Source organism: Australozyma saopauloensis, chromosome 1 (genome assembly GCF_035610405.1).
Source record: "Australozyma saopauloensis chromosome 1, complete sequence".
Classification (NCBI taxonomy): Eukaryota; Fungi; Ascomycota; class Pichiomycetes; order Serinales; family Metschnikowiaceae; genus Australozyma; species Australozyma saopauloensis.
The window spans coordinates 1,714,508-1,739,652 of NC_086131.1; the positions used below are offsets into that span (position 1 = coordinate 1,714,508).

At 40.3% G+C, this 25,145-nt stretch overlaps 9 protein-coding genes across 9 annotated transcripts; 7 read left to right on the forward strand and 2 right to left on the reverse strand.

Moving 5' to 3' along the window:
• Positions 1 to 202: 202 nt before the first annotated feature.
• PUMCH_000773 (uncharacterized protein) lies at positions 203 to 3,184 on the forward strand (the record flags this gene model as incomplete). The annotated part of the gene is made up of 1 exon (XM_063019848.1): positions 203 to 3,184. The coding sequence occupies one exon, from the start codon at positions 203 to 205 to the stop codon at positions 3,182 to 3,184; it is 2,982 nt and encodes a 993-aa protein (XP_062875918.1).
• On the forward strand, positions 3,147 to 4,763 carry PUMCH_000774 (uncharacterized protein; the record flags this gene model as incomplete). The annotated part of the gene is made up of 1 exon (XM_063019849.1): positions 3,147 to 4,763. The coding sequence occupies one exon, from the start codon at positions 3,147 to 3,149 to the stop codon at positions 4,761 to 4,763; it is 1,617 nt and encodes a 538-aa protein (XP_062875919.1).
• Positions 4,764 to 4,985: 222 nt separating this feature from the next.
• On the forward strand, positions 4,986 to 7,502 carry PUMCH_000775 (uncharacterized protein; the record flags this gene model as incomplete). Its single annotated transcript, XM_063019850.1, has 1 exon — positions 4,986 to 7,502. One exon carries the CDS (start codon positions 4,986 to 4,988, stop codon positions 7,500 to 7,502), a length of 2,517 nt encoding a protein of 838 aa, XP_062875920.1.
• Positions 7,503 to 7,513: 11 nt separating this feature from the next.
• On the reverse strand, positions 7,514 to 8,677 carry PUMCH_000776 (uncharacterized protein; the record flags this gene model as incomplete). Its single annotated transcript, XM_063019851.1, has 1 exon — positions 7,514 to 8,677. One exon carries the CDS (start codon positions 8,675 to 8,677, stop codon positions 7,514 to 7,516), a length of 1,164 nt encoding a protein of 387 aa, XP_062875921.1.
• A 68-nt stretch (positions 8,678 to 8,745) lies between these two features.
• Positions 8,746 to 10,890, forward strand: PUMCH_000777 (uncharacterized protein; the record flags this gene model as incomplete). Its single annotated transcript, XM_063019852.1, has 1 exon — positions 8,746 to 10,890. One exon carries the CDS (start codon positions 8,746 to 8,748, stop codon positions 10,888 to 10,890), a length of 2,145 nt encoding a protein of 714 aa, XP_062875922.1.
• A 6,978-nt stretch (positions 10,891 to 17,868) lies between these two features.
• On the forward strand, positions 17,869 to 18,954 carry PUMCH_000778 (uncharacterized protein; the record flags this gene model as incomplete). The annotated part of the gene is made up of 1 exon (XM_063019853.1): positions 17,869 to 18,954. One exon carries the CDS (start codon positions 17,869 to 17,871, stop codon positions 18,952 to 18,954), a length of 1,086 nt encoding a protein of 361 aa, XP_062875923.1.
• Positions 18,955 to 19,129: 175 nt separating this feature from the next.
• On the forward strand, positions 19,130 to 21,220 carry PUMCH_000779 (uncharacterized protein; the record flags this gene model as incomplete). The annotated part of the gene is made up of 1 exon (XM_063019854.1): positions 19,130 to 21,220. The coding sequence occupies one exon, from the start codon at positions 19,130 to 19,132 to the stop codon at positions 21,218 to 21,220; it is 2,091 nt and encodes a 696-aa protein (XP_062875924.1).
• A 90-nt stretch (positions 21,221 to 21,310) lies between these two features.
• On the reverse strand, positions 21,311 to 23,593 carry PUMCH_000780 (uncharacterized protein; the record flags this gene model as incomplete). The annotated part of the gene is made up of 1 exon (XM_063019855.1): positions 21,311 to 23,593. The coding sequence occupies one exon, from the start codon at positions 23,591 to 23,593 to the stop codon at positions 21,311 to 21,313; it is 2,283 nt and encodes a 760-aa protein (XP_062875925.1).
• A 991-nt stretch (positions 23,594 to 24,584) lies between these two features.
• PUMCH_000781 (uncharacterized protein) lies at positions 24,585 to 24,773 on the forward strand (the record flags this gene model as incomplete). The annotated part of the gene is made up of 1 exon (XM_063019856.1): positions 24,585 to 24,773. The coding sequence occupies one exon, from the start codon at positions 24,585 to 24,587 to the stop codon at positions 24,771 to 24,773; it is 189 nt and encodes a 62-aa protein (XP_062875926.1).
• Positions 24,774 to 25,145: the final 372 nt, after the last annotated feature.

The following is a 25,145-nucleotide window of genomic DNA, read 5'->3' on the forward strand; positions in this document are numbered from 1 at the left end:
GAATTCTGTATGTTCATTTTTCATCGAATTCAAAAATCTAGCTCAATTAATACATGTATTTGGTATGTGGTTGAGTAGATCACAGACCTTGCCTGATTAGGAAAGACAATAACAAACACTAATCCTGCGATAAAGTTGGAGCCCAGGAAGATATATTGATACAACTTTCACACATTAACTTCTCTAAATAACATTGCTCAAGATGGTAAATCCTTTTGAGGAGTTCAATCCATTTCTTGAGAGCGCCGACCCTCAAAGGAAAAAAAATGATACCCAGAGTCCCTTTGAGGAAGAACCATTGTCAGCATCTCCAACCCCACTTCAAACTCCAAAAAAGACATATTACGGTACTGACAGTCCGTATTCGAGGCGCTCGCCTGATGTATTCACAAGAAGCAATGCCCATATTCCTCAAGGACCTGCTCTATTCGCAGAAACGGAAGTTCCTCACTTACCATATGAACATTCCAAGACGCCAAGGGCAAAATACACATCTCGGGAAAGTCCGAAAAGAGGCGCACATAGAGGAATAACCATTGATGATTATCCTGAGGAGCAAGTTTCTCCTTCACGACTTGAAATTTCCGCACGGAGCTCTCATAGAAGCGGGAGAATCTTGGAACCACCAAAACCTATTTTTACTCGAGAAACGTTCGATGAAGCTAACTCCAACACGAACGATGGATCTGATATGAGTACTTTGAACTCAGACAATAACAACAACTATGCACATAAATTATACCAAAAAGAGTTCGAGGCTATGGAGGGCTTCTCTGACGAAGAGACCATACGTTCTGGAGAATCGCGTCACTCTGGCAATCCTGAGAGTGAGTATTTCGGAGCTTCGATTGACCATGACATGATGAAGAACTTGAAGAATGGCTATGTGCCTCCACTTCAAAAAGAACTACACAAGCGGAAAGTGCGTGTGGTTGGCCAGTCAGGTAATCTTGTTCTCGAAAATAGAATTCCAGATGAATTGAAGAAAGTGCTTACACGTACGGAATCCCCCTTTGGCGAATTCACCAACATGACCTATACCGCTTGTACTTCGGAACCGGATGAGTTTGTGAAAGACGGTTTTACCTTGAGAGCCGCAAAGTATGGCAGAGAAACAGAACTCATCATCTGTGTCACAATGTACAACGAAGATGAAAACTCATTTGCTCGTACAATGCATGGAATTATGAAAAATATTTCCCACTTATGTTCCAGATCCAAATCGTCTACTTGGGGTAAAGACTCATGGAAAAAGGTTCAAGTTATAATCATCTCTGATGGACGCAACAAAGTCAATGCCTCTGTGCTTCAACTATTGACGGCGACGGGATGTTACCAAGACAATTTAACAAGACCTTACGTTAACAACAAGAAAGTGCGGGCTCATATCTTCGAGTATACAACACAAATCTCCATTGACGAAAACCTCAAGTTCAAAGGTGATGAGAAGAACTTGACACCAGTTCAGGTGATGTTCTGTTTGAAGGAGCTGAATCAAAAGAAGATCAACTCGCACAGATGGCTCTTCAATGCGTTCTGTCCTGTCTTGGACCCCAATGTTGTTGTTCTTTTGGATGTTGGAACAAAGCCTGACAACCATGCCATTTACAACATGTGGAAAGCCTTCGATAGAGATTCCAACGTTGCAGGAGTTGCTGGTGAAATTGTTGCAATGAAGGGTAAGGGATGGGTTAATTTGATCAACCCATTGGTTGCCTCCCAAAATTTCGAATATAAAATGTCTAACATTTTGGATAAGCCGTTGGAGTCCGCGTTTGGGTACATTTCAGTGCTTCCCGGTGCCCTTTCAGCTTACAGATACATCGCATTGAAGGATCATGATGATGGCACGGGGCCGCTCAATTCATACTTCAAGGGTGAAGACTTGTTGACAAACCATCACGAACGTAATTGCAAAACAAACTTCTTCGAAGCGAATATGTACTTGGCGGAAGATAGAATCTTGTGCTGGGAGTTAGTTGCAAAGAAAAACGAGAGTTGGGTTTTGAAATTTGTCAAACTGGCAACGGGTGAGACTGATGTTCCCGAGTCTGTTCCTGAGTTTTTGTCTCAGAGAAGAAGATGGATGAATGGTGCCTTCTTTGCTGCATTGTACTCCTTGAGACATGCCAACAAAATTTGGTACACAGACCATTCATACACCCGAAAGATGTTCTTCTGTCTCGAGTTCTTCTATCAGTTCATCAATTTGGTGTTTTCCTTTTTCTCATTGAGTCATTTCTATTTAACGTTCTACTTCCTTACCGGGTCCTTGGTCAGTGACAAACATATTGGAGCCGGAGGATTCTGGATATTCACAATCTTCAACTACCTATGCATATGTGTCTTGACTTCTGTTTTTGTTGCATCTATTGGCAATCGTCCACAAGCGTCTAAGAACATTTTCAAGACTCTAATGATCTTACTTACTGCCTGTGCTTTGTATGCTATGGTGGTAGGATTCTATTTCGTCATCAACGCTATTAAAGATTTTGGTAAGAGCGAGGTGTCAACTTATGTGTTTGTGAGCATTGTTGTATCGTTGCTTGCCACATATGGGCTTTACGTTCTCATGTCGGTGCTCTATCTTGATCCCTGGCATATGATCACATGCTCCATTCAATACTTTTTGATGATCCCATCATACACCTGCACTCTTCAAATTTTTGCATTCTGTAATACCCACGATGTTTCTTGGGGTACCAAGGGTGACAACAACCCCAAAGAAGATAAGACCAACCAGTACATCATTGAAAAGAATGAAGAGGGTGAGTTCGAGGCCATCGTCATGGACTACAATATTGACGAGGTTTACTTAGAGACACTCTACAGCATTCGGGCAAAGAGGTCAAACAAAAAGGTCAAAGCCACAGAGTCTGCTCCTCAAGTCCTTGATGGAGAGGACTACGCAAAGAATGTCAGAACAAAGGTCGTGTTCATTTGGCTCTTGAGTAACTTGGTATTCATCATGACAATGTTACAAGTCTACGAACCCGGCGAAACCAGCAGAAACTACTATTTGGTGTTCATTTTGTGGTTGGTGGCCATCTTAGCTTTGATCAGAGCGCTTGGTTCCATGGCATATCTCTTGCAAAACTTGGCCCGGAAAATTGTCGAAACGAGCAGCAAGTTTTCCCACAAAAGAAATGGATATGCCGCTGCGGCAGTCAATTCGCTTAATTAATTTTCCTAATACATTAATTTGTTTGTTATCTAGTAATGCATACAGTGAGGCCATTGAGATCATCTTGACTAATGCGACAAGACAAACAACAACACCAAACACAATGAGTGAAATCAAGGACACAAGAAAAAGATCCGCTGATTCCGTCACTCTGACTCCAAAAAAGGCGAGACTTACTTCGTCTTCCATTTTGCATCGCTACTCCAAATTACCAAACATAAATGCAGTACCACAAGGAAGAACTGAACCTTTAGATTTATTTGTCTGGGGAACGGGCTCGATGTGTGAGTTGGGCTTGGGCCCAAAGGCTAACACAAAAGAAGTTAAGCGTCCTCGTTTGAATCCTCTCTTGACTCCGGAGGTCATCAAAGCAGAGGGAATAGTTGATTTTGCTGTAGGAGGTATGCATGTTCTCTCTCTTGATTCTAATAACAGTGTGTGGTCGTGGGGAACAAACGACTCCAAGGTTCTTGGCCGTAATACTAGCAAGGCCAAGGAGAATCTCAAGGCTATTGATGATGGCGCTGCATCTGATGATGAAGATGGAGACTTGAATGAACTCGAGTCCACGCCAGGTCGTGTAGAAAACTTGCCTAAAACCGACTCCAAGATCGTTCAATTGGCTGCTACCGATAACTTGAGTGCCATTTTATACCAAAATGGTGATGTCTACACATGGGGTACATTTAGAAGTAATGAGGGTTTGCTCGGCTTCTCCAAGACAACAGAGTATCAAGAGAAACCTCTTAAACAGAAGAACTTAAAAAATATCGTGCAATTGGCCGCTGGTAAAGATCATATGTTAGCATTGGATGCCAAAGGAATTGTGTACGCTTGGGGTAACGGCCAACAATTTCAGTTGGGTCGCAAGATTTTAGAAAGACATAAGTTTTCAGCATTAGAGCCCCAACAGTTTGGTCTCTATGACATCAAATATATTGCAAGTGGTGACTTCCACTGTTTCGCAATCGACAACAACGACCGTGTGTTCACGTGGGGTCTCAACCAGTACGGACAATGTGGAGTTACTAATGAGCATGGAGAGCTCGAAGATGGCTCTGTTATTTCAAAGCCAGAAGAGGTTGTTGCTCTCAGCGCCATGAAGGTGAAAGAAATTGTTGGAGGTGAGCACCACTCGTTGGCTTTGACAGAAAGCGGCGATGTTTACTCTTGGGGACGTTTTGACATGAAAGAGGTCGGCATTCCAGAAGATAAATTACCAGAGAGCACTTTCAAGGATGCGCATGGTAAACCAAGATCTGTTCCAGTACCAACCAAGCTTACTATCGGAAGCGACTCTGTTAAGTTTAAAACTATTGGAACGGGCTCGCATCATTCTTTCGCTGTAACCACAGATGGTGTTGTATTCTCTTGGGGTTTTGGAGATACCTACGCTCCCGGTCTTGGGCCATTGGATGGTGACGTTGATGTGCCAACGCGTATCTTCAACACTGCAACAAAATACGAGGACATCAAAATTATTGGAGCCGGTGGACAATTTTCTGTCAGCGCTGGTAAAAAAATGGATGAAGACGAAGCAGAAGACAGAAACGATAAGTACGAGGACATGGGTGTTTAGGATCTAGTATTAGAAGATCACTGAGTGAATGAAAAAAAAATTGCATAAAGCTGCATCTACAAAGCAACCGACCTAACAATTCAATGTACTATTTTAGCGCTTATTAGTTTTCCACCATTCGATGCTTACTTACTTAAACGTTTTGCTAATAACCACTCCCTTGTATCACGTGATACAAGTAATCTATGAAGTGGTCCAAAGCCAATTGACCGATTGAACACCATGTTCCTTTGGCTGAAGTACTTTGTTTGCTTATTCTTGCAAGTGGTAGGCTTTGTGCTTTTTGCTGTGGGTTTCTTTCCACAAAAAAATGTTTTGCCAGGGTTCAATTCGCTCCCTGAAGGTGTCTCACCATTCATAAATGGAGATGGCGCAGCATTTGACAAATTAATTTTTATTGTTGTCGACGCGTTGCGGGCTGATTTCATGTATTCCAATTCCTCGCTGATGCATTTCCTTCATTCTCTTATACGCGATGGAGCTGCTCTTCCATTTACAGCCCATGCTCACCCACCAACAGTCACTTTACCAAGACTAAAAGGAATTACTACAGGTGGAACTCCCAGTTTTATAGATGCTGTGTTCAATGTTGCTGATGACAATGATTCATCTCAAGGACTCAGTAAGCAAGACTCGTGGCTCTCTCAATTCACCAAGTCAAAGAATAAGACATTACATTTTTATGGCGACGATACTTGGTTAAAGCTTTTCCCTGAAGAAGAATTCTTTGCTAAGTCGGAGGGAACTGATTCCTTCTTCGTCAGTGACTTCACAGAGGTTGACAACAATGTCACGCGTCATCTAAATTCAGAAATTAAGGATCAATCTTGGGATGGTCTTATATTGCATTACCTTGGACTAGACCATATCGGCCATAAAAGCGGTCCAAATTCGGTTTACATGGGTTCGAAGCAGGTAGAAATGGACTCTATTCTAAAAGATCTCTATGAATCGAGGGTAGCCTCGTCAAATTCCACTTTGCTCGTCATTATGGGCGATCACGGAATGAATGAGCTAGGAAATCATGGTGGCTCTTCAGATGGTGAGACCAGTCCTGGTCTTGTTTTGGCATCTCCAAAATTTAAAGGCATGAGCCGCAAATTGACTTGTCCTCAGGAACCCACGCCAGACTACAAATACTTCTCGCAAATTTCACAGATTGATCTTGTCCCAACTTTATCTGCGCTCTTCAATTTCGCAATTCCTATCAACAATCTAGGGGTAGTCATTCCTGACATCTTGAAGTTATGGCCTGACGAGTTGCAGCGCAAAAGCATTTTATTGGAAAACTGCCGACAATTCATGTCTCTTTTGGAAACTCAATCGACCATCAAGCAATCTGAGCTCAAAGCCATCAATGAAGATTTTGCGAAGTTGGTACATCCTTCATTGAACAATTGTGATTCATACATATCTTTCTTAAAAAACTCCCAAAGACTACTTGCTGAAAATTCCACCAACTATCTGTATCGGGAAATTTGGTCAGGTTTTGTCCTTATTGCCATGAGCTTGGTTTTCTCAGGATACCTAGTCCTTGGAGCATTGAAGAACAAATCATACAAGCAGTTGCTTGCATATGCTACATTCGGAATCGTGTATGCTATACATTTTCATGGATCTTCATTGATTGAAGAAGAGTATCAATTGTGGTGGCTTTTAACTATTTGCGTCCTCGCCATCCAATACTTCAATGGAGCATACACGGTGGCTCAATTTGCTCTTCTATTGATTTCCGCTCGGGTTATTCGCTCGTGGAGCAACTCTGGGCAAAAGTTTTCAACTCCTTTTACCCTTTCTTCGTATTTATTGGAACACGAGGGCCTTAATTGGCTTTTGATTATCGTCACATATATTGTCACGCTCTGGCCTCGCAGAGAAAACGACCTGATGAACACAGGGTCTTCATTCCAATTCGTGGGTGCAAGCCTGCAATTGTGGATTTTAATTCTAGCTTTGCTTTCTCTTACTTTCAAAGTGGTTCAGTTCCGTGTTGATGGGCGGAATTTGCCAGAATGGCTAAGCGTAGTGTTCAATCTATACCACGACTCGGAGCAGCCATTTGACAAGAAGATTTATCAGGATATTAGTATCGATCTTTCGAAACAATTCTTTTACGGCTCTTTAGGGTATATTGTCGTGGCGTCTGTATCAAGTAAGTTGGGTGCTAGCATTTCCAGACGGTCGATATTCAATGTCTTAACCTTGTTCTTGCTCCATCAATCAAGACCAGAAAGTATTCCAATTTTCATGATTTTGGCTGTCGCAAATTCTTCTTTGTCTCAGATGGCCACCGCAAATGACACACTCAATCAAATGCTTATAACCATCTGTTTCCAACATTTGACATTCTTTTCTATGGGAAACACCAATCTGTTGGCAACTGTTGACTTGTCCAATGCTTACAATGGTGTTTCTGAATATGATATCTTGAATGTTTCTCTCCTTACGTTCATTTCTAATTTTGCAGGTGTTATTTATTGGCTGCTTTCTCAAGCGCAACTGATTTGTCTTAGCTCCAAAAAAATTAGACTCGGGAAGTTTCTAGAGCTCAGCTGTCTTAAAGTTGCATTTTATGCTTTGTCCATGGGCAGTCTTGTGGCGTCTTGCATAAATTTGCGGTATCACTTATTCATATGGTCCGTTTTCAGTCCAAAATTGTTGTATTTCTTCGTGTGGGCGATTTTTGTGAACGTTCTCACCGAATTGTTGTGCACGAGTCTTCTATTAGTAATTATATAAGAAAATAGACTCTATTGCAAAAGTGGGTCTCTGAAATGTGGCTGGTTGTTGATGAACTTAGCGGCACGACGATCATCTCTGTCCTCATGTTTCTTCTCTTGCAGCCATACTCTCTTCGATTCTGCCAAAGACAACTTGTTTGTAGCTGAAATGAAGTGTCTTGTCTCTGCTGCGGTCACAGTACCCTGGCCCTCGGTCAAGACTCTCTCGGGTTTCATATTTTGACGGTAGTACTTTGCTAACAGTCTGTGACCGATAACGGCGCCGGAGGCTAGATGCAAAGAAGTCTCCGATTCCATGTAATGTCCATTATCTTCTTCGAAATCTTCCTCTTCGTCATTTCCGTCGTCATCCTCTCCACTAACGTCTTCCCATTCATCACCATCAACCTCAGCATTTGAATTGACATTATCATAGGTAGTGGTGAAGTCATAAAAGTCTGAGATTTCGAGCTTTTCAGCCTCAAGCTCATATGGAATTCTCATATGTCTTTTACGAAGCATATGCTCTCTGACAGCTTCCACATTTCTTCCTTGGTAAGAGCACACAAGACAGCAATTTCCGAGTCCTATCTTCTCACCGAGATAGCCTATAAGGCCGTCTAAACTTGTGAGGTACTTTCTCTCAGGTATGTAGAGGCCGTGCAGTTTAAACATATGCTCAACATTTTCTTCTACTGTTTCAAAGCTCTTGTTGGCTTTCATTGGGCAGAACAAGCATGTTGTTGATGGAATTTCTGTCTTATTGGCGATTCTCTTGGCAATCAAAGCTTCCTCCAGCTCCTCCTCCTCCACTTGGGATTCTTCGGATGGTTTCTGCGATTCGGCATCTGTGCTTTGTTCAGATGCTGCTTCAGAGACAGCTTGAGATGAGGCTGCTTTTGCTTGGAGCGCATCTCTGGCTGCAAGAAGCTCTCTCTTGCGAGCTTCCAAAGCGTCTTTTTTTTGACGTCTTAATTCTCTTTTGTTTGTTTGGGATGAGTCTGAAGCCTTGCTGGCGGTGTCTGTATTATTGGCGGTCAAGGCTGCGATTTTGCTGACGAATGTCTCCTCATCGATGGCAGGCAACTGGGCCACTCTACGCTTCAAATTGTATCTGTGCCAGTCTGATTTCATATGGCTCTTCTGGGATTCCAGACCATCAAACTGTAGGCCGCAAGTTACGCATGTGTACATTTTTCTTATTTTAAATTGGTGTCTTTGCTGAACTTCCTGTAAGGTCTTCGATTTGGCTCATCTCTGCGATGCCTCCCGATCTTGCATATTGCACCCCATGGTTTACTCTGAAGCACAACCAGAAAAAAAGTAAATCACGAATAATGAGTCTGACAGAAGGAATTATCCCTAAGGCTGTCAGTACCGTCAAAGCCTCAGCAGTCCTTGCTAGTCAGGATGTTTCTTTTCATTCCTCGGTTGATCAGGATCTCAATCGAAGATTTAAAGCATCCTCTGCTTCCTTACTCCTGCTAGCCAACAGATTACTTCGGCACTGCAACAGAGATTTTGAAGAAATAAAATATGAAGACTTCATTGAATCTCTGGCCTCGTGGAAACAGATTGAGAGTACCTTGGATGCATCATTCGAACAAGTGGAGTACATTATTGACAAGATGAAGAAGGGTCGTCAATCAAACCAATTCACATATTTGGAGCAGAACCACAGCGAAACTTTGAATTTTGGAAAGATAGAAAAGCCGCAAAAGTATTTCAAGGAAAAAGTGGACAATAGCGATAGCAGGCCTTTCCAACCTAAGTTGACCCATAAACCTCACGCTATTCTGCCTTTGAATGCTTCACTCCAATCAGACAACCTCCCCAAAGGTCATTGTAGACAACCATACGAACAAGAAATCATGGAAAGCCCGTATCCTGACTCAATTTCCAAGTCGAGAGACGTCACTGATCCAGTCCAATGGGATTCGGCCAAAGCGGTTTGGGTTGACCTGGTACCTCAACTACGATCGATGATCTCAGCATTGAAAGGACTGTCTGAAATCGCCGTTGATTTGGAGCACCATGATTTCCATTCCTACTATGGTATCACTTGTTTAATGCAGATCTCTAATCGATCCACTGACTGGCTTGTCGACACAATTGCTTTGAGAGACGAGCTCGTTGCATTGAATGAAATTTTCGCAGACCCAAAGATCGTGAAGGTTTTCCATGGTGCTAACATGGATATCATTTGGCTACAAAGAGATTTGGGTCTATACGTCGTTTCCTTATTCGACACATACCATGCATCCAAAGTTCTTGGATTCCCAAAGTTTTCGTTGGCATATCTTTTGGAGACTTTTGCTAAATTCAAGACTTCGAAGAAATATCAGTTGGCAGACTGGAGAATTCGTCCTTTGCCAGAGGTCCTTGTCGACTATGCTAGGGCTGATACTCACTTTCTTTTGAGTATTTTTGATAAGTTGATCAATCTACTTATTGAAAAAGGTGCCGAGAAATTACAGGACGTTTTACATCTGTCAAGGTTGGTTGCTTGTAGAAAATTTGAGTACAAACTGCATCGGATTCAAAAAGAAGAATTGTCTTTCTTCGAGGATCGTGATTCAGATTCCAGACTCATTGCTCAAAATAATATCCCCGAAAATAGAAAGGTTATGGCAAAAGAGCTTTTAGACTTGAGAGACACGCTTGCCAGAGAAAAGGATGAGTCTACCAGGTTCATCATGTCAAACATGTCATTAGTCAACTTGTGCTCATTGCAACAACCCGTCACTCTCGAATCTCTCAAGCTTGTTCTTGGAAAGTCATACGACAACTTTGGAGACAAAATTGACTTGGTTCTCAATATTCTCAACACCCCTCTTAAGGATGTTGACACTTCTCCCAAGTTGACCCTCGGATCACTGATTTCAACAGCACGCCACTATGCCGAATTGTTTTCCAAGATTGAGAGTACTTCTCCGTTGGTTCAAGTATCCAAAAGCTTGTTAGTAGAAAGCTCAAAAATCGTTCCAGACTTAAATATTGATGCAATCGTTTCTCATCAGCAAACAATAGCTGTCGCGTTTGAAGAATTCGCAGCTCGGCCTGAGGTTGTCGATCCTCCTAAACAACACAAGCAATTGGAGGAAAATTCTAGAAAGCGAGAGTTGGTAGAAGAATCTAATCTCGGCGAAAGAAATGGTTCAAACGATTCAATCCGCCCACTTAAACGACGCTTGGTCAACACCAACCGACAAAAAAAGGCCTCGACCGAGGATGAAGCGGTATTTAACTACGAACAAAATCAAGATTCGATTCTCAAACCAGATGATATGCCTAAAAAACAAAAGTCTTACGATACATTCAGCAAAGCAGCCACTTCAGGGCCAAAACCGAAAGGAAGAAAGGCTATTCAGAATGGTAAGTCTGCGTCATTTTCCCGTAAGAGATGAGAAAAACAAGATTGCGACAATCGAAATTTCTTAGTTTGAAATCATCTGTTTACCTCTTTGCGTGCTTTTAGTCATTTAGTCACTCCATTCAATTGTTTTACATAGCATCATATACACTATTCAAGAAAAGAATTTCGTCAAAATTAGTTTGTGGGAAGGTTGTTGGGACTGCAATTGTCTCTGCAAATCTTTTCCCATGTTCTGATCATTATACCGACTCAAGTTGAGAATCTAGAGGCTACCGTCTACTTTCTATCTGTACCAGGTAATGCTCAATAGTTTATTGTTAGTCACAAGAACTCAAACGCTTAGCCGTTGCGGATATTCATTGTTCAGAGCTAGAATTCTTGATTCAGACCATGTCTAAGCCTTCTGGATCATAGTATCATTTGGCAATCTGGGAATGTTGCGACTGATTTTATGACAAGAGGCAATAAAAGCTCACGACAATGACAAAATGTCGCTTCGGATTGGCTTTTCTTGTGCATGATCTGAAATCACACAGGCATATGGCTGATTTTACTCTTCGACAATGGAGTGTGAACTCAGTCGTCCCTATAACACTAAAGATAGATCAAGAAAGGATGCAATCACGTTGTGTCGTATAGTTAAACAAATTTTGTCGTTAATTAGTCCTTTTATTTTTGTTGTTAGTGTTCGCAAATTCTGATGCATTCTGTCAAAGAGGAAGGAACTCAGAAACATGACCTCACAACATAAGAATTTAAAGTATATTTCGAACTGTATCTCAGACAAACCACCTTGTCAACCGAGTAGCGAAAAGCAGAAAATATCGATCATCCGCTGGTAACCCAAATGTGAGAAATCAAGTTAAATGAGTGTTTGGTCTCCCAAACTGGGAGAAAAGTATACAAGGATGACTTCAAAAATCAATAACATAGTGATTTCTGAAGTGGAGACTACGAGGAGGCTCATATTCTCATTCAAGAGGCAGTATTCGCCCCCGTTGCCGAAGATCTACAATTAGTCCAACCTGGTGTATCGCGTAGCAGTACTCTTGAACGACAGCGAATATCGGTTTGAATTCTTTATGAGTATTGAAAGCACTCATCAGTGTCCTCACGACACTCAAGCACTTAAGTAATCCTCCGCTCCTCAAATTTCAATCCCCAGGCTCATCATGCCGCTTATTGGCAAATCATTAAGTATCCTCCTTTTGAGTCTGTCTGCTAACATGGTCGCGTAGTTTCTATTTTTGGGAGTCAATTCACAATATCACTAAATGAAGCTATATTCACCTCGGATTCGAATCAAAGGGTCCTCTGTAGGTTTTGTCTCATCATTGCACCTCTTGAATGGCAACTGAAGTTCTTAATTTGAACAAAACTCAATAGTGATATTAAGACTTAAATTTAGAAGAGAGAAAAAGTTTTAAATGAACAGAGTAACAGTGAACAATAAATATCTCGATCATTACGGATCTGTTAAAACTAGCCAAAAAAAATAATCAATGAAGGTGTGTGCCAATGACTATAGTTCTTGTGCGAATCAATTAAAAAAGTGACAGAAATAGATCATGGCCAACTTCATCACCTAGCGCCAGTCAGACACACTCCCAACGCCATTTAAAATAAACGAATACAGTCATGAATTGCATTTTGAGCTCCATTAATATGCAAGGTGAAGAAAGGGTTTCTTGGCAAGATAGTGAAGAATTTGTATTACAAAACACCCATTAGCAACTACTAAACACGAGATTCGGCCGCGTTATACTTCTGCAAATACATCTTTCAATTATAGTTGATAAGTATCAGTAAATTTAATATTATACAATTTGCTCTCGCAAAATAGATCCTCAGAAAACGAGCAAACTACACAGCTTGGGTGGTGTAAATCACCATCTAAGCTCAAAATCTATCACAAAACTCTGGGACAGGAAATAAATCATCAAATTTTGGGCTACTGAAAATGTGTTTGCTCAATAGATTGAATTGATTGACTTCAAACCGATAAAATTACCAAGTATTAATTCAAGTAAACCCAAATTAAACAAAACCAGCTCTGGCATTTAAACTATCGAAGACAACTTTGATTTATCAATTGCCTGGAATTAAAGCGAATTATTAGAAATACTTTCCAAAGATCATGTATTTTTTAAGAACAACAATTTAATCAAATGAATTCGAAATTTGTTATTGGAGCAAATATATTCATGACTTTGCAATAAACAAGTACATGTCAATTGAACAAAATTCGTTCATGATTCATTAATCAAAATTGATTAATTTACTGTAGTCGATGTGAAGAATAACAGAGAGAGTAATTACCAAATATCATTAGCTTAACAAAAGACGATGCAAATGGTTTTCAAGGTATGAATTTAAGCTACCACCTACATTATAAGTCTTGTGACTTTGACTTAATACATCTTTCCGAATCCCACACCTATCCTCTGCATGCTTCCCGAAACACCTTAATGACTCAACTGATAAATGACTGTTTTCATTAATTTATAAAAACAAAAGCAGGCAAGAGGAACAGCAAAAATAAGGCCTATAACTGTACCCATTTTTTACCTTTCCAGATACACCTTTTATATCAAGAATGTAAAATTAAATAGATAAAATCCAAATAAGATGGTGCTTCGAGAAGTGGTATAATAATTCAGTCATGACACAGATAAATTTGTTCTTTAACCATGTAAATAATCACACTGAAATGCTGTTAATAATCCTTGCTATACGTGTTCTAGGCAACCTCCTTGGAAATAGGTAAGATTGTATTGCGAATTCATGGGATAAATGTTTTAAATGAAACTGAAATATTCTCGTCAGAAATCAGAGAAAATTGCAAGAAAGCTGTTCTTTAGCTATGTTCAATATTCTGCTTCTATTTTCATAAACGCCTGAAGTGTCTCACAGCATTTTCTATCAAAGCCACAATACCTATGAAATCATTAAAAAAAGGAAAACCGTAAACTACAGAAAACCTCTTCAATACCTAAAACAAAACCAAAAAACAATTCTTTACCAACTAGTCCGGATAACTGCATGTCTATTTCGCATAAAAAAGGAATTCTTTCAAATAAGATATACGTTATAAAACTTCGATATCATAGATTGTTGTTTCGTAAAACATAGTCCAGCAAATCTTCACTCACATCGACAATCTTTTGGTATTTTATTCTTGAAGTGTTGAGTTCTAAATGAGGGACATGTTGAATTACAATATAAATATTGCAGGAGGTCATTTTAGCTTGAACATGTTAATTTACTATTCAATCTCCATTCTTAGCACTAGGTTTTATGGCCATCCGTGAGTAATTGAGTACAACAACCAAATTCAATTTCATTACAAAATCAAGAATTTTCAAAACATATTCGTGAATTTTTCGCTGGCATGATGACCAGTTTCGATGGTTAGATGGAGAATGATAAAATTAATTTCAGTATTAAAATTTCAAAATGAATACTACCGCGAAGTAGTGTCAAGTGATATTCTCTCAGGATATGTAACCTAGAGCTAGGTGATATTTAATAATATCTGGGAAGTCTTTTCAATCTAGTTCATCAAACTATCAGCATGTAGAAAACAAAAAATTAAAAACGTCTCACGTTGCCTTCCAATAATCAATAATATAACAGTATTATATCAAAATAATTGAATATTAAAATTTATTCAGGGGTCCCCAAACCCGCAGTATAAAAATACTTCGAGTTAGTATTGGCGAGATTAATTTTTATTTTGCTTCTTACAAATATATGTAATTAATTCAAAGACACACTCTGTAGTCCTTTTAATGAACTGGAATTTATACTCTAGGCTTTATCAGGACAATAAATATTTGCAATATTCATCTTCGGTATTGTCTTTAAATATTCAGGGTACAAATTTTTAAACATACCAAAACATAAAATGGGTCCCGAAATACTTGTTTATTTTCAAGATCCTTATCCGGAATTTTCTGTCTTCTTTGCTTAAATTTGCATATTTCATCTTTCAGGAACCTTGATGGTGCAGTTTATTAAACAATATAAGTACACTCTAACACCGAAATGTTCAAAATTCTTATAATCCTCTACTCAAAATTATGCTTTCCCGCTTTGAATTTGTTATCGTTGTCCCTTCTGCATTTCTTTTGATGGAACATACAACGCTGATAAAATTCAATTTGTTTAAAGGATTTGTAGTCTCAGTTTTGTTATATAATTGATATGCTATGTATGGTGTTGTTCTGTCAATTTCAATTGTGCTCTATATCAGACAGATAGAGTTGCTCGAAAGTCCAACTAGGGAGAGTAAATAAACATGAGAGATAGACAGATGATGTAAAATTCATGTTTGATCAATTCTTCGTTTTTGCGACCGTGGGTTAATTGTTTTGAAATTAACGTAGGTTATTGGATCATCTTTGTAATGGTATAGCGTCAATCTTCTCCATCATTTTTGTTCATCGACTTGGAATTTATGATGTGTCTGCATTTTTCTAGTAATATTTTCAAGACTTGCACAAGTTTTCATAATTCTTTTATGGATAAATTCGAAATAGTGAACTAAAATATACAAGGATTACAATGATTTATACGATCTAGACATTGTTTTCACAAATGATTATTTTATTTTATTACTTGAGTTTGAATCTCATAAAGAGAATTAATTTTGCATAAATTATTATGTTAGTATGGCATTTATTATATATTTTATAAACGTTTTTGTCTTTTTAGTTCCCTTTTGGGAGCGAGCCAATTGATCTTATCCATTTACTTTTAGGTATAGTTGTATGGTTATGATTTAACCATTACTCTTCTCAAAGTTGTTTTAGGCTGTCCTCGGTTGGCTCATTAATTCCTAACCTGTTCACCCATGGTGGACTCAGGAGTGTTAGTTGCATTTGACTGATGATAACGTCAGCCGGGAGAGAGAAATACAATCCTATTTGATATTTACACTTTAAGTAATGAAATATACTACAATTAATGTAATTGCGGAGAGTAAGCACCAAATTGCTTTGGTTTGGACGGTGTTGTGTATTGGGTGACTATAGTTTTTTTCAGACGTTTTTGCAAAACAAATCTATTTCCTATGTTTAAAATAGTTTTGGAGAAAACGCGCATTTGTTCTTCTATTACAGGGAAACGGCTCTTCAGTATGTATGTAAACAATTGCGGAATGCAATTACATACTTCTGATATTCCCTATTGCGTAAAATGTAAATTCTCAGAATTAAGATGCAATTACAATGAATTGTAGTAAAGCGTAGCGTAAAAAAGGTTGTTGTTTTGTCTTTTTGTTGAAAAGGAAATATGTTCACCTAGATTCGTTTTTCTTTTATCCTAATTAGATTTCAATTCAAATTGCGTGTTAAATTCAGGGAAGTAATTTGCTCGTTAATACAATTGAATTCGAAAATAATTAATTACATACAGAGAGAACTCAGGAAAACAAACATAAAATACAGCCATTCTTACAAAAGAGTTTAAACTTATTTTTTGAGTGGTACTCTTATCCACGTCGTATGAATTATGCGTTTGTTTTTGTTTTTCTCAAAGTCTAATTCTTGTCGATCATGCGGTTTGAATAATCACAGTCGGTAATGGATTTTCATCACAATATTTCGAAGAGCAGAAGCTTTTTTTTATTGAGTGACTTCAATTTTCGGTATAGGTATGTCTCGTTGTTAGCAACTTGCCCTCCAGCCAAAGTTGATTACGAAAGACTCTTTGAAGACTCAAGTCCTTGTGACGCTTCAAGTAGGGACTTGCTGGAATTCAGTTCAAGTTAAAGCTACATTTATTCGAACCTTTTTTTTTGATTTTCAACAAACACAAATTTTCCCTGAACGGAAGGATAGGGTAGAGCTTTTCTAGAGAATCAATTGAATTTTGGGAAGAACTGTTCATTTTAAGTTTGGTATTTCCCGTTGTATGTTCTTATGATCTCTTCGTGCGAAAGTGGTATATTTCTTTTAGCATTAGGTCGATCATTCATGTCGAATGATTTGTTTACTCATTTATTACTTTAGTTAGAAAACCTGTATTGGTTGCTCTATGTAATCGACCATAGCTAGCCATACTTATATCCAGATCTGGCCAGTAAGTCATATCTTGTCCAAGCCAATGAACGCCAGGTCTGGATATCCCAGGGCATCATTGGTTCATCTAACGCTTTTCGATGGGCCTCTAGCGGCCCGACGCTTCTGTAATGCCAAATCATCGTTATCCAAAGTTTCTCATTTGATGTCTCTTATCTTAGCGTCAAAATTCATCTGGATATTCTTAATTTGGTAATCTAGTCGTAGCAATTTATAAGTTACCTAACACTTAGACATTCAGAATCAAGCACCTTTTCAGAGGTCAGACATGGCCTATGTCGACTTCATTAATTCCGTTTAGCGAATTTGTTGTTAATCTTTAGAATTTCTGTGACAAACCTCAAAGGGAGAAAACACCATGCGCAGTGTATGTTCTGTTTGTAGTGTACCACAATATCAGGAAGCACATATGACAAAGTATGAGCAAAAGCAGTCACATATGCTCATGAGAGTAAGATGGCACTCATTATTCTTTCTGGACATGTTATTTTTTAAATATTTTTGTGTTTGAAATCCCGTTTAAGTTAATTTCCCACTTTAGTTCCCGATTTTGCAATCTTTTGCAAAAATACAGGCAAACATACAAAATGAGGCTGCTATTACAATGTTAGATAAGTAACAGACTTAAGCTAAAACATATTGAGTTCTAATTTTTGTTTTCAATCCAGCATAGTTTGCCCATAGATAATGACAACCCTTCAGCATTGGAATCTCAAGTTCGGACGGCTAACATCAACAAGCACTCTATTCACGATTGAATGTATTTCTTGAGGCTTAACTGTATGAAATTCTGTTAAATATCGAAATTTGATGAATAAATATCTCATTTCTGAGTTAGTGTAGCTGAGTCATGTGCCATTACCTGATAGGTGTGGCTTATCAGTAATATCAGTGGCCTGCTCAATGAATAATCTTTAAAATAGGCAATGGCTCTCATTCGCTCCTTAGATTTACTGGACGCATTTGAGCTGGAACATAGACAAGTGTTTTTAGATGATTTACGCGGAGCTCTCATCGAACTGGGATTCTTTATTTTGACAAATTTCTCTCAGTATGGACCATCTCAAGCAGACTTTGATGCCATCACAAATGAAGCGTTAAAGTTTTTCTCGTCTCCAAAAAATGTGAAGGAAGAGATTGAAATGATAAATTCGCCACACTTCTTGGGATATACTCGGTTAGGTAACGAAATCACAGCAAAACAGAAAGATTGGAGGGAGCAAATCGATTTGGCAACAGAACTTCCTGCTCCAGATAAACACCTTCCTACTTACAGGCAAATCGAAGGTCCTAACTTATGGCCTGATGCAAAGGTACTCCCTCAGTTCAGACACATTGTAGAAGACTACATTCGAAAGATGACAGTTCTCAGTGAAACAATTCGGAAGCTTGTTGCTTGTGCACTAGGACTAGACGAAAATGCTTTTGAGTTTTTATTTAAGAAGAATCAGCAATGTAAAATGAAATTGGTGTCCTACCCTGAGCGCTCAGCAAGTCTGGAAGAAGCTGAATCTGGCCAGGGCGTTGGACCACATAGGGACTCGGACTTTTTGACCTACATTTATCAGGCAACTGAACACCAAAACACTCTACAGGTACAGAGCTACAAAGGGGATTGGATATCGGTCGGCCATGTGAAAGGAAGCTTAGTAGTCAACGCTGGTCAAACATTGGAAGCAATATCAAGCGGTGTATGCAAAGCATCGATTCATCGCGTGAATTCACCCCAGCCTGGATCAGGAACCCGTATTTCAATCCCGTTTTTCCTGACTATCAACTTGGACTCCTACAAGACTACTATCACGGGGTTCTCCAATAAGACCATTGCAATGAAGGAAGAGAGAGACAACATAATCAACGAATGGGGCGCTGATGTAGGCTTTCAATTCGCACCACAAGTTGACAAGGAGCCTGTAGGCCAAGCAGTGTTTCTTAATCGCATAAAGGCTCACCAGGATGTTGCAAAACGTTGGTATCCAGACATTTTAGAAAATGTTCTAAAGCAATTTTAAATGAAGAAGTCCTGATCTACTCTGCTTCAATTTCAATAAATTGATTTGTGAATTATTGTCTCTCCAGTTGAGCAAATATCATTCAGTTCCGATTTCAATGATCTTTTGGGAAAATTTCTGATGCTTATATTGATTGATAAGTATTGTTTCATTTAAAGGAAATTTCAACTCTCTTATGGTTGATCTATTTATCCATAGTAGAATTATATTTCGATTTGGGCAACCCGGCGTTATTCGGCTACTGTATGTGTGCCGGCTCTTCTCAGCAAATAGGAAGTCTCGAAATTGCATATTACTGACCTGTACCCCAGACGTACATAATAAGCGAGGATCCTTTTCATCCCCACGAAAAGTTTTACTTCCATTAACTTTTGACATGTTGAGAAGCTTAAGAAAGTTTTCGACTTCACAAGTCACGAGGCAGGTTATCGGTGCTGCCAAAGGTGAGACCGTAAACTCGTCCAAATACCTAGGGCAAAAATATCACGTCATTGATCATGAGTACGACTGTGTGGTTGTAGGTGCTGGTGGAGCTGGACTTAGAGCCGCCTTCGGTTTGGCTGAAGCTGGCTTCAAGACTGCTTGTATTTCCAAGTTGTTTCCTACCAGATCGCACACTGTTGCTGCTCAGGGTGGTATCAATGCTGCTTTGGGAAACATGCATAAAGATGACTGGCACTGGCACATGTACGACACTGTGAAGGGTTCCGATTGGTTGGGTGACCAAGATGCTATTCACTACATGACCAAGGAGGCTCCTCAATCTATTTACGAGTTGGAGAACTATGGTGTGCCTTTCAGTAGAAACGAGGAAGGAAGAATCTACCAAAGAGCTTTCGGTGGTCAATCTAAGGAATACGGTAAAGGTGGCCAAGCATACAGAACTTGTGCCGTTGCCGACAGAACCGGTCACGCATTGTTGCATTCTTTGTACGGTCAATCTTTGAGACATGACACCCACTTTTTCATCGAGTTCTTCGCCATGGACTTGATGATGGAAGACGGCGAGTGTGTCGGTGTTGTTGCTTACAACCAGGAAGACGGTACCTTGCACAGATTCCGCGCTCACAAGACTGTTCTTGCCACTGGTGGATATGGAAGAGCTTATTTCTCATGTACCTCTGCCCACACCTGTACTGGTGATGGTTACGCCATGGTTTCCAGAGCTGGATTGCCATTGCAAGACTTGGAGTTCGTGCAATTCCACCCATCCGGTATCTATGGATCTGGTTGTTTGATCACTGAGGGTGCCAGAGGTGAAGGTGGTTACTTGCTTAACTCTGAGGGTGAACGTTTCATGGAAAGATATGCCCCATCTGCCAAGGATTTGGCTTCTAGAGATGTTGTCTCTAGAGCTATTACCATGGAGATCAACGAGGGTAGAGGTGTGGGACCTTTGAAGGACCACATGCACTTGCAATTGTCTCACATTCCAGCATCTGTCCTTAAGGAGAGACTTCCAGGTATTTCCGAGACCGCTCACATTTTCGCTGGTGTTGATGTTACTAAGGAGCCAATTCCAATTTTGCCAACTGTTCATTACAATATGGGTGGTGTTCCTACTAAGTGGACCGGTGAGGTTGTCAAGAAGAACGAGAAGGGTGAGGATGAAGTTGTTCCCGGTTTGTTGGCTTGTGGTGAGGTAGCATGTGCTTCTGTCCATGGTGCCAACAGACTTGGAGCTAACTCCTTGTTGGATTTGGTTGTCTTCGGAAGAGCTGTTTCTCACACCATTAGAGACTCTTTGACCCCAGGTACTCCACTCAAGCCTGTCTCCAAGGACCTTGGTTTGGAGTCCATCGCTAACCTCGACAAATTGAGAAACGCCGATGGTTCCAAGACCACCGCTGACATCAGAATGGAGATGCAAACTACCATGCAAAAGGGATGTGCTGTCTTCAGAACTCAAGAGACTTTGGACGAGTGTGTTGACAAGATCAATGCCATTGACAAGACTTTCAAGGACGTTAAGACCACCGACAGATCCATGATTTGGAACTCTGATTTGGTTGAGACCCTTGAGTTGCAGAACTTGTTGACTTGTGCTACCCAAACTGCTGCTTCTGCTGCTGTCCGTACAGAGTCTAGAGGAGCACATGCTAGAGATGACTACCCAGAGAGAGACGATGTCAACTGGATGAAGCACAGTTTGTCATACCAAAAGGAGTTTGGTGCTCCAGTCACCTTGGACTACAGAAAGGTTATTTCGACTACTTTGGACGAGAACGACTGTAAGCCAGTTCCACCTGCCAAGCGTGTCTACTAAACTAGTTGTAAGTAAATAAATTATATTTAAAGAATGTATGCAAATGCTATGATGTAATGAAAGTGTGCTCGTTTTTTCCTGAAAACAAGCTTAGTTTCTCTTGGGAGTCAAGACCAGATATGTGGAAAATCCTGGAGGATTCTTCTTTTGAGTTTGAGGTTGGAGAGGTACAAAGCTAGGGCTCAGTACATGTTTCTCTGTGCCTAGTTTCATAGCCACGCGCGGTTTTTGGGCCAGTGTCCAATCAATACTTGTGTCAGATTTGTTTTGTTGCTGTGGTTGGACCGCCGTATTTGAAGTCGTTAGAACAGGTTTTGATATCTGATCATTTCTAGAACTGGGCTTGAGTGAACTGCCAGATAAATTAGCTTGACCTCCTTGGGAAGGAGTAATGTATGAGGTCTGAGTTGGTGAAACCAGAGATTTGCCAGCGGTAGTGGAAGTTGAAACCAGGTGATCAGCGGCCTTCAAACTGCTCAACTTACGCTCCACAGTATGCGATTGGATTTTATCAATTGTTTTGAGAAATGCCTTGAATTCGGCTTGATTACAATCGTTACAACTGAAAACCAATCGCAATACCTCGCAGAGAATATTATTGATGGTTCCCTCAACATCCAAATTCACCTTCGACAGAAATACAAGAGTCTGGAAAAACGAGAGAACGGCATCAATAATGCTTTTGTTTCGACTTTTAAGATTTGCGAAGAGAGGCAAAACCAATTCTATGCATAATTCTCGATCCAATACACTCTGCTTGACAAGTGCCTCGAATGTACTAATGGAACTCAATTTTGTCGAGAGGACTGTTGTGGTCTTGAACACCTTACACACGAGTGGGATCAAAGTGCCTTTGGTGTAGGTGTAGTCAAAGTTGCCCGCAACACGAGGAATTTTCAGCAAAAATTCGTTCTGTAACAGCACCTGGTCATCATCTATTTCCCTTTGATTTGAAGGCACATCTAAACAATTTTCAGCAATTTGTTTGAAGATAGCAGTCACATTTTTCTCAGGTAATTTCTCGATTAGAGTATCAAAGTTTGAAACAAGTGACAAGCGAACAGATGCTGAACAACTGATCAATTTTGCGAAAACCCCCTTAGTCGAATCCTTAGAAGACTTCAACAAAGGGGTGTAAATTCGATCCAGGAATGATTTTGCCGAGAGGACTTTTCCTAAGGTGAGAACAAGGTTCAATGCACTAGCAATCAATTGAATTCGCTCAGAATCGTTAGTACCATCTTTTAAAATGCCCAATTCACTGATAATGGTGTTGACAATGATTGGAATCAATTTTGTGTTAATTATTGCACTTGGGAGAACCTCAATAAGAGTTTTGTCGTTGAGGAGTTCTGTGATGAATGTGTTCTTCTCAAGTATCAGCTTGGCCGAAAACTCATCAAAAGAGACCATGACTTTCAAAAAGCTCCCTTGGAATATGTCCAGGTTAAGGAAGGAGTCAATTGACATACGCTCTCGCGGATCAAGGGCTAGGAGCGAAGCTAGGTTGTGGTACATTGACTTTGGTACCTCCTTGAACAAATACTGTAGGCTGTCAATCTGGGCGCCACGAAATTTCCGCTCGAAACTTCTGTATTCAGCCTTGTAATCAGAGATACTAACTTTGTCGAGACAATTGAATAGTTGTTCACCTCCATTATAGATCCAAAAAACAAGCATTCCCAAGGACCACATATCGTTCGCCAACGAGAGCTTTTGACTGAATCCTTCAAGAATGAGTTCAGGGGCGACGAAGTCGAAATTGTAATTAGCGAAGTGAACAATAGAACTAGCGTTTATGTAAAAACTGGCAGTCAGAGCACCAGCTTCTAATTGTTGCAAAAACTTAAAGCCACCCAATTTCCAATCACCCTCATCATTAATGAATACCGAGGCTGGCTGCAAATCCAAGTGTACAGTCAGACAGTTAACATGGAGAAATTGCAATCCCTTGCTGATTTCATAGAGCCCTTTTACGAAATAAGCCTTCTCCTCATGGGAGACAGCGGAGTGGAGTAAAGTCGAACTCACTTGCTCAGTTACAAAAGTGAATTTCAGCTTGGATTCTTCTAGTGCTTCAACAACGGCCAAGAGCTGAGGATGCTTTAGTCTAGTCAATTGTGAGACTTCTGTCTTGAGTATACGATAAGTATCTTCAATAATGAGCTTCGAATTACCAGCAGATGAAGATTGAGAGCACAACGCTCGGATCTGCGACTCGAACTTGGCCTTGTCGAAGATAAATGCAGAGACCCTCTTGCCCGACTGTCTATGCTTGGCTTGATAGACCTTCCAACCACCGGCCGTGAAAGATCCCGAGTCCGATATGCTGTAGGCACTTTTTATGCCTGTTTTGAACATGGTGTCGAACATTGTGGATGTGTGAACAAGTCGACTTTTGGGTAGAGGGGGAATAAGCCAGGAGGAATGTGTTTCTATTAGAAGTAACTCTAAGTGAGGGTCGCGATAAAAGGTCAAGGATCCACACTCAATGATGGAGCATATGTTTTGAACCAATAAGCTTCAATATTTCATTTGGGAAGACTAAAAAAAAAATTACGGATTGTAACTAATGGTGCTCTGTTCTGATTTCTTCTCCTACAGCTTAGCTCTGACTGATACCACTTGACTAATCAAACAAACCAAAGAATTTTTGACAAATTTCAACCAAAACCACAATTCTTGCCCGGATGCAGCCTATTTTCAAAAAATATCCTTGTCGCGTCTTTTCACGTCTGCCTCTTTATTCTTAGACTAAGTAAGGTATATGGATTTTTAGGCGCTGGTTCATCAACTATATACATGATCTTGCCTATCAACAACCACAACTTCTTGTAGTATCACAGAAACAATGAGGTATGTTCAGCCAATTGCATCAAAAACCAACCCGCGCAACTAACCGGAAGTGGAAAATTTGTCAGAGCGTCGAAATACAGACATGTGTTTGGCCAAGCCAGCAAGAAAGAGTTATGTTTTGAGAACCTCAAGATCACAAAAAACGCCTGGGATTCCAATATCATCCAGACAAACGGCAAGTATCTCTCTGTCAACTGGGACTCTTCGGGAGGCGGTGCCTTTGCCGTCATCCCATTGACCGAGGTGGGTAAAGCACCGGATACTGTATCCCTCTTCCGTGGACACAAGGGTCCTGTCTTGGATACTGCGTTCGATCCATTTAACCCACAAATCATAGCCAGTTGCTCTGACGATGGTAACATTTTCGTTTGGGAGATTCCTGAGGATTACTCTTTCCACAATTACAGAGATGACAACGACAACATTAAAGATATCTTGGAGCCGGTCAAGACCCTTACGGGCCACTCCAGAAAAGTGGGACACGTAGCCTTCCACCCATGTGCCAAGGATGTTCTTGTTTCGAGCTCAATTGACTACTCTGTCAAATTCTGGAACGTTCAGACTGGAGAAGCTGAGTTTACTTTGCAACACCCCGATTTGGTCACCTCGTTCGCATTCAATTACAACGGTCAGCTCCTTGCAACAACTTCGAGAGACAAGAAAATCAGAATATGGGACCTCACCACGAGAGAAGTGATCTCAGAAGCCGCCGGTCACACTGGCGCCAAACCTTCTCGTGTTGTGTGGCTTGGTGACTCAGATCGAATCTGTACCACTGGATTTTCCAGATTGTCCGACAGACAAGTTGGTATTTGGGACGTGAATGACTTGGCTAAAGGTCCAATCGATGGTTTCTTGGTGATTGATTCATCTTCCGGTGTCTTGATCCCTATTTTCGACGAATCCACCTCAATTTTGTACCTTGCTGGCAAAGGTGACGGAAACATTCGTTATTATGAATTTGGCAACGACAATCTCTTTGAGTTGTCTCAATACGCATCCACTGACGCGCAAAGAGGATTTGCTGCGACTCCTAAAATGTATGTGAACATGAGAGAGAACGAAATTT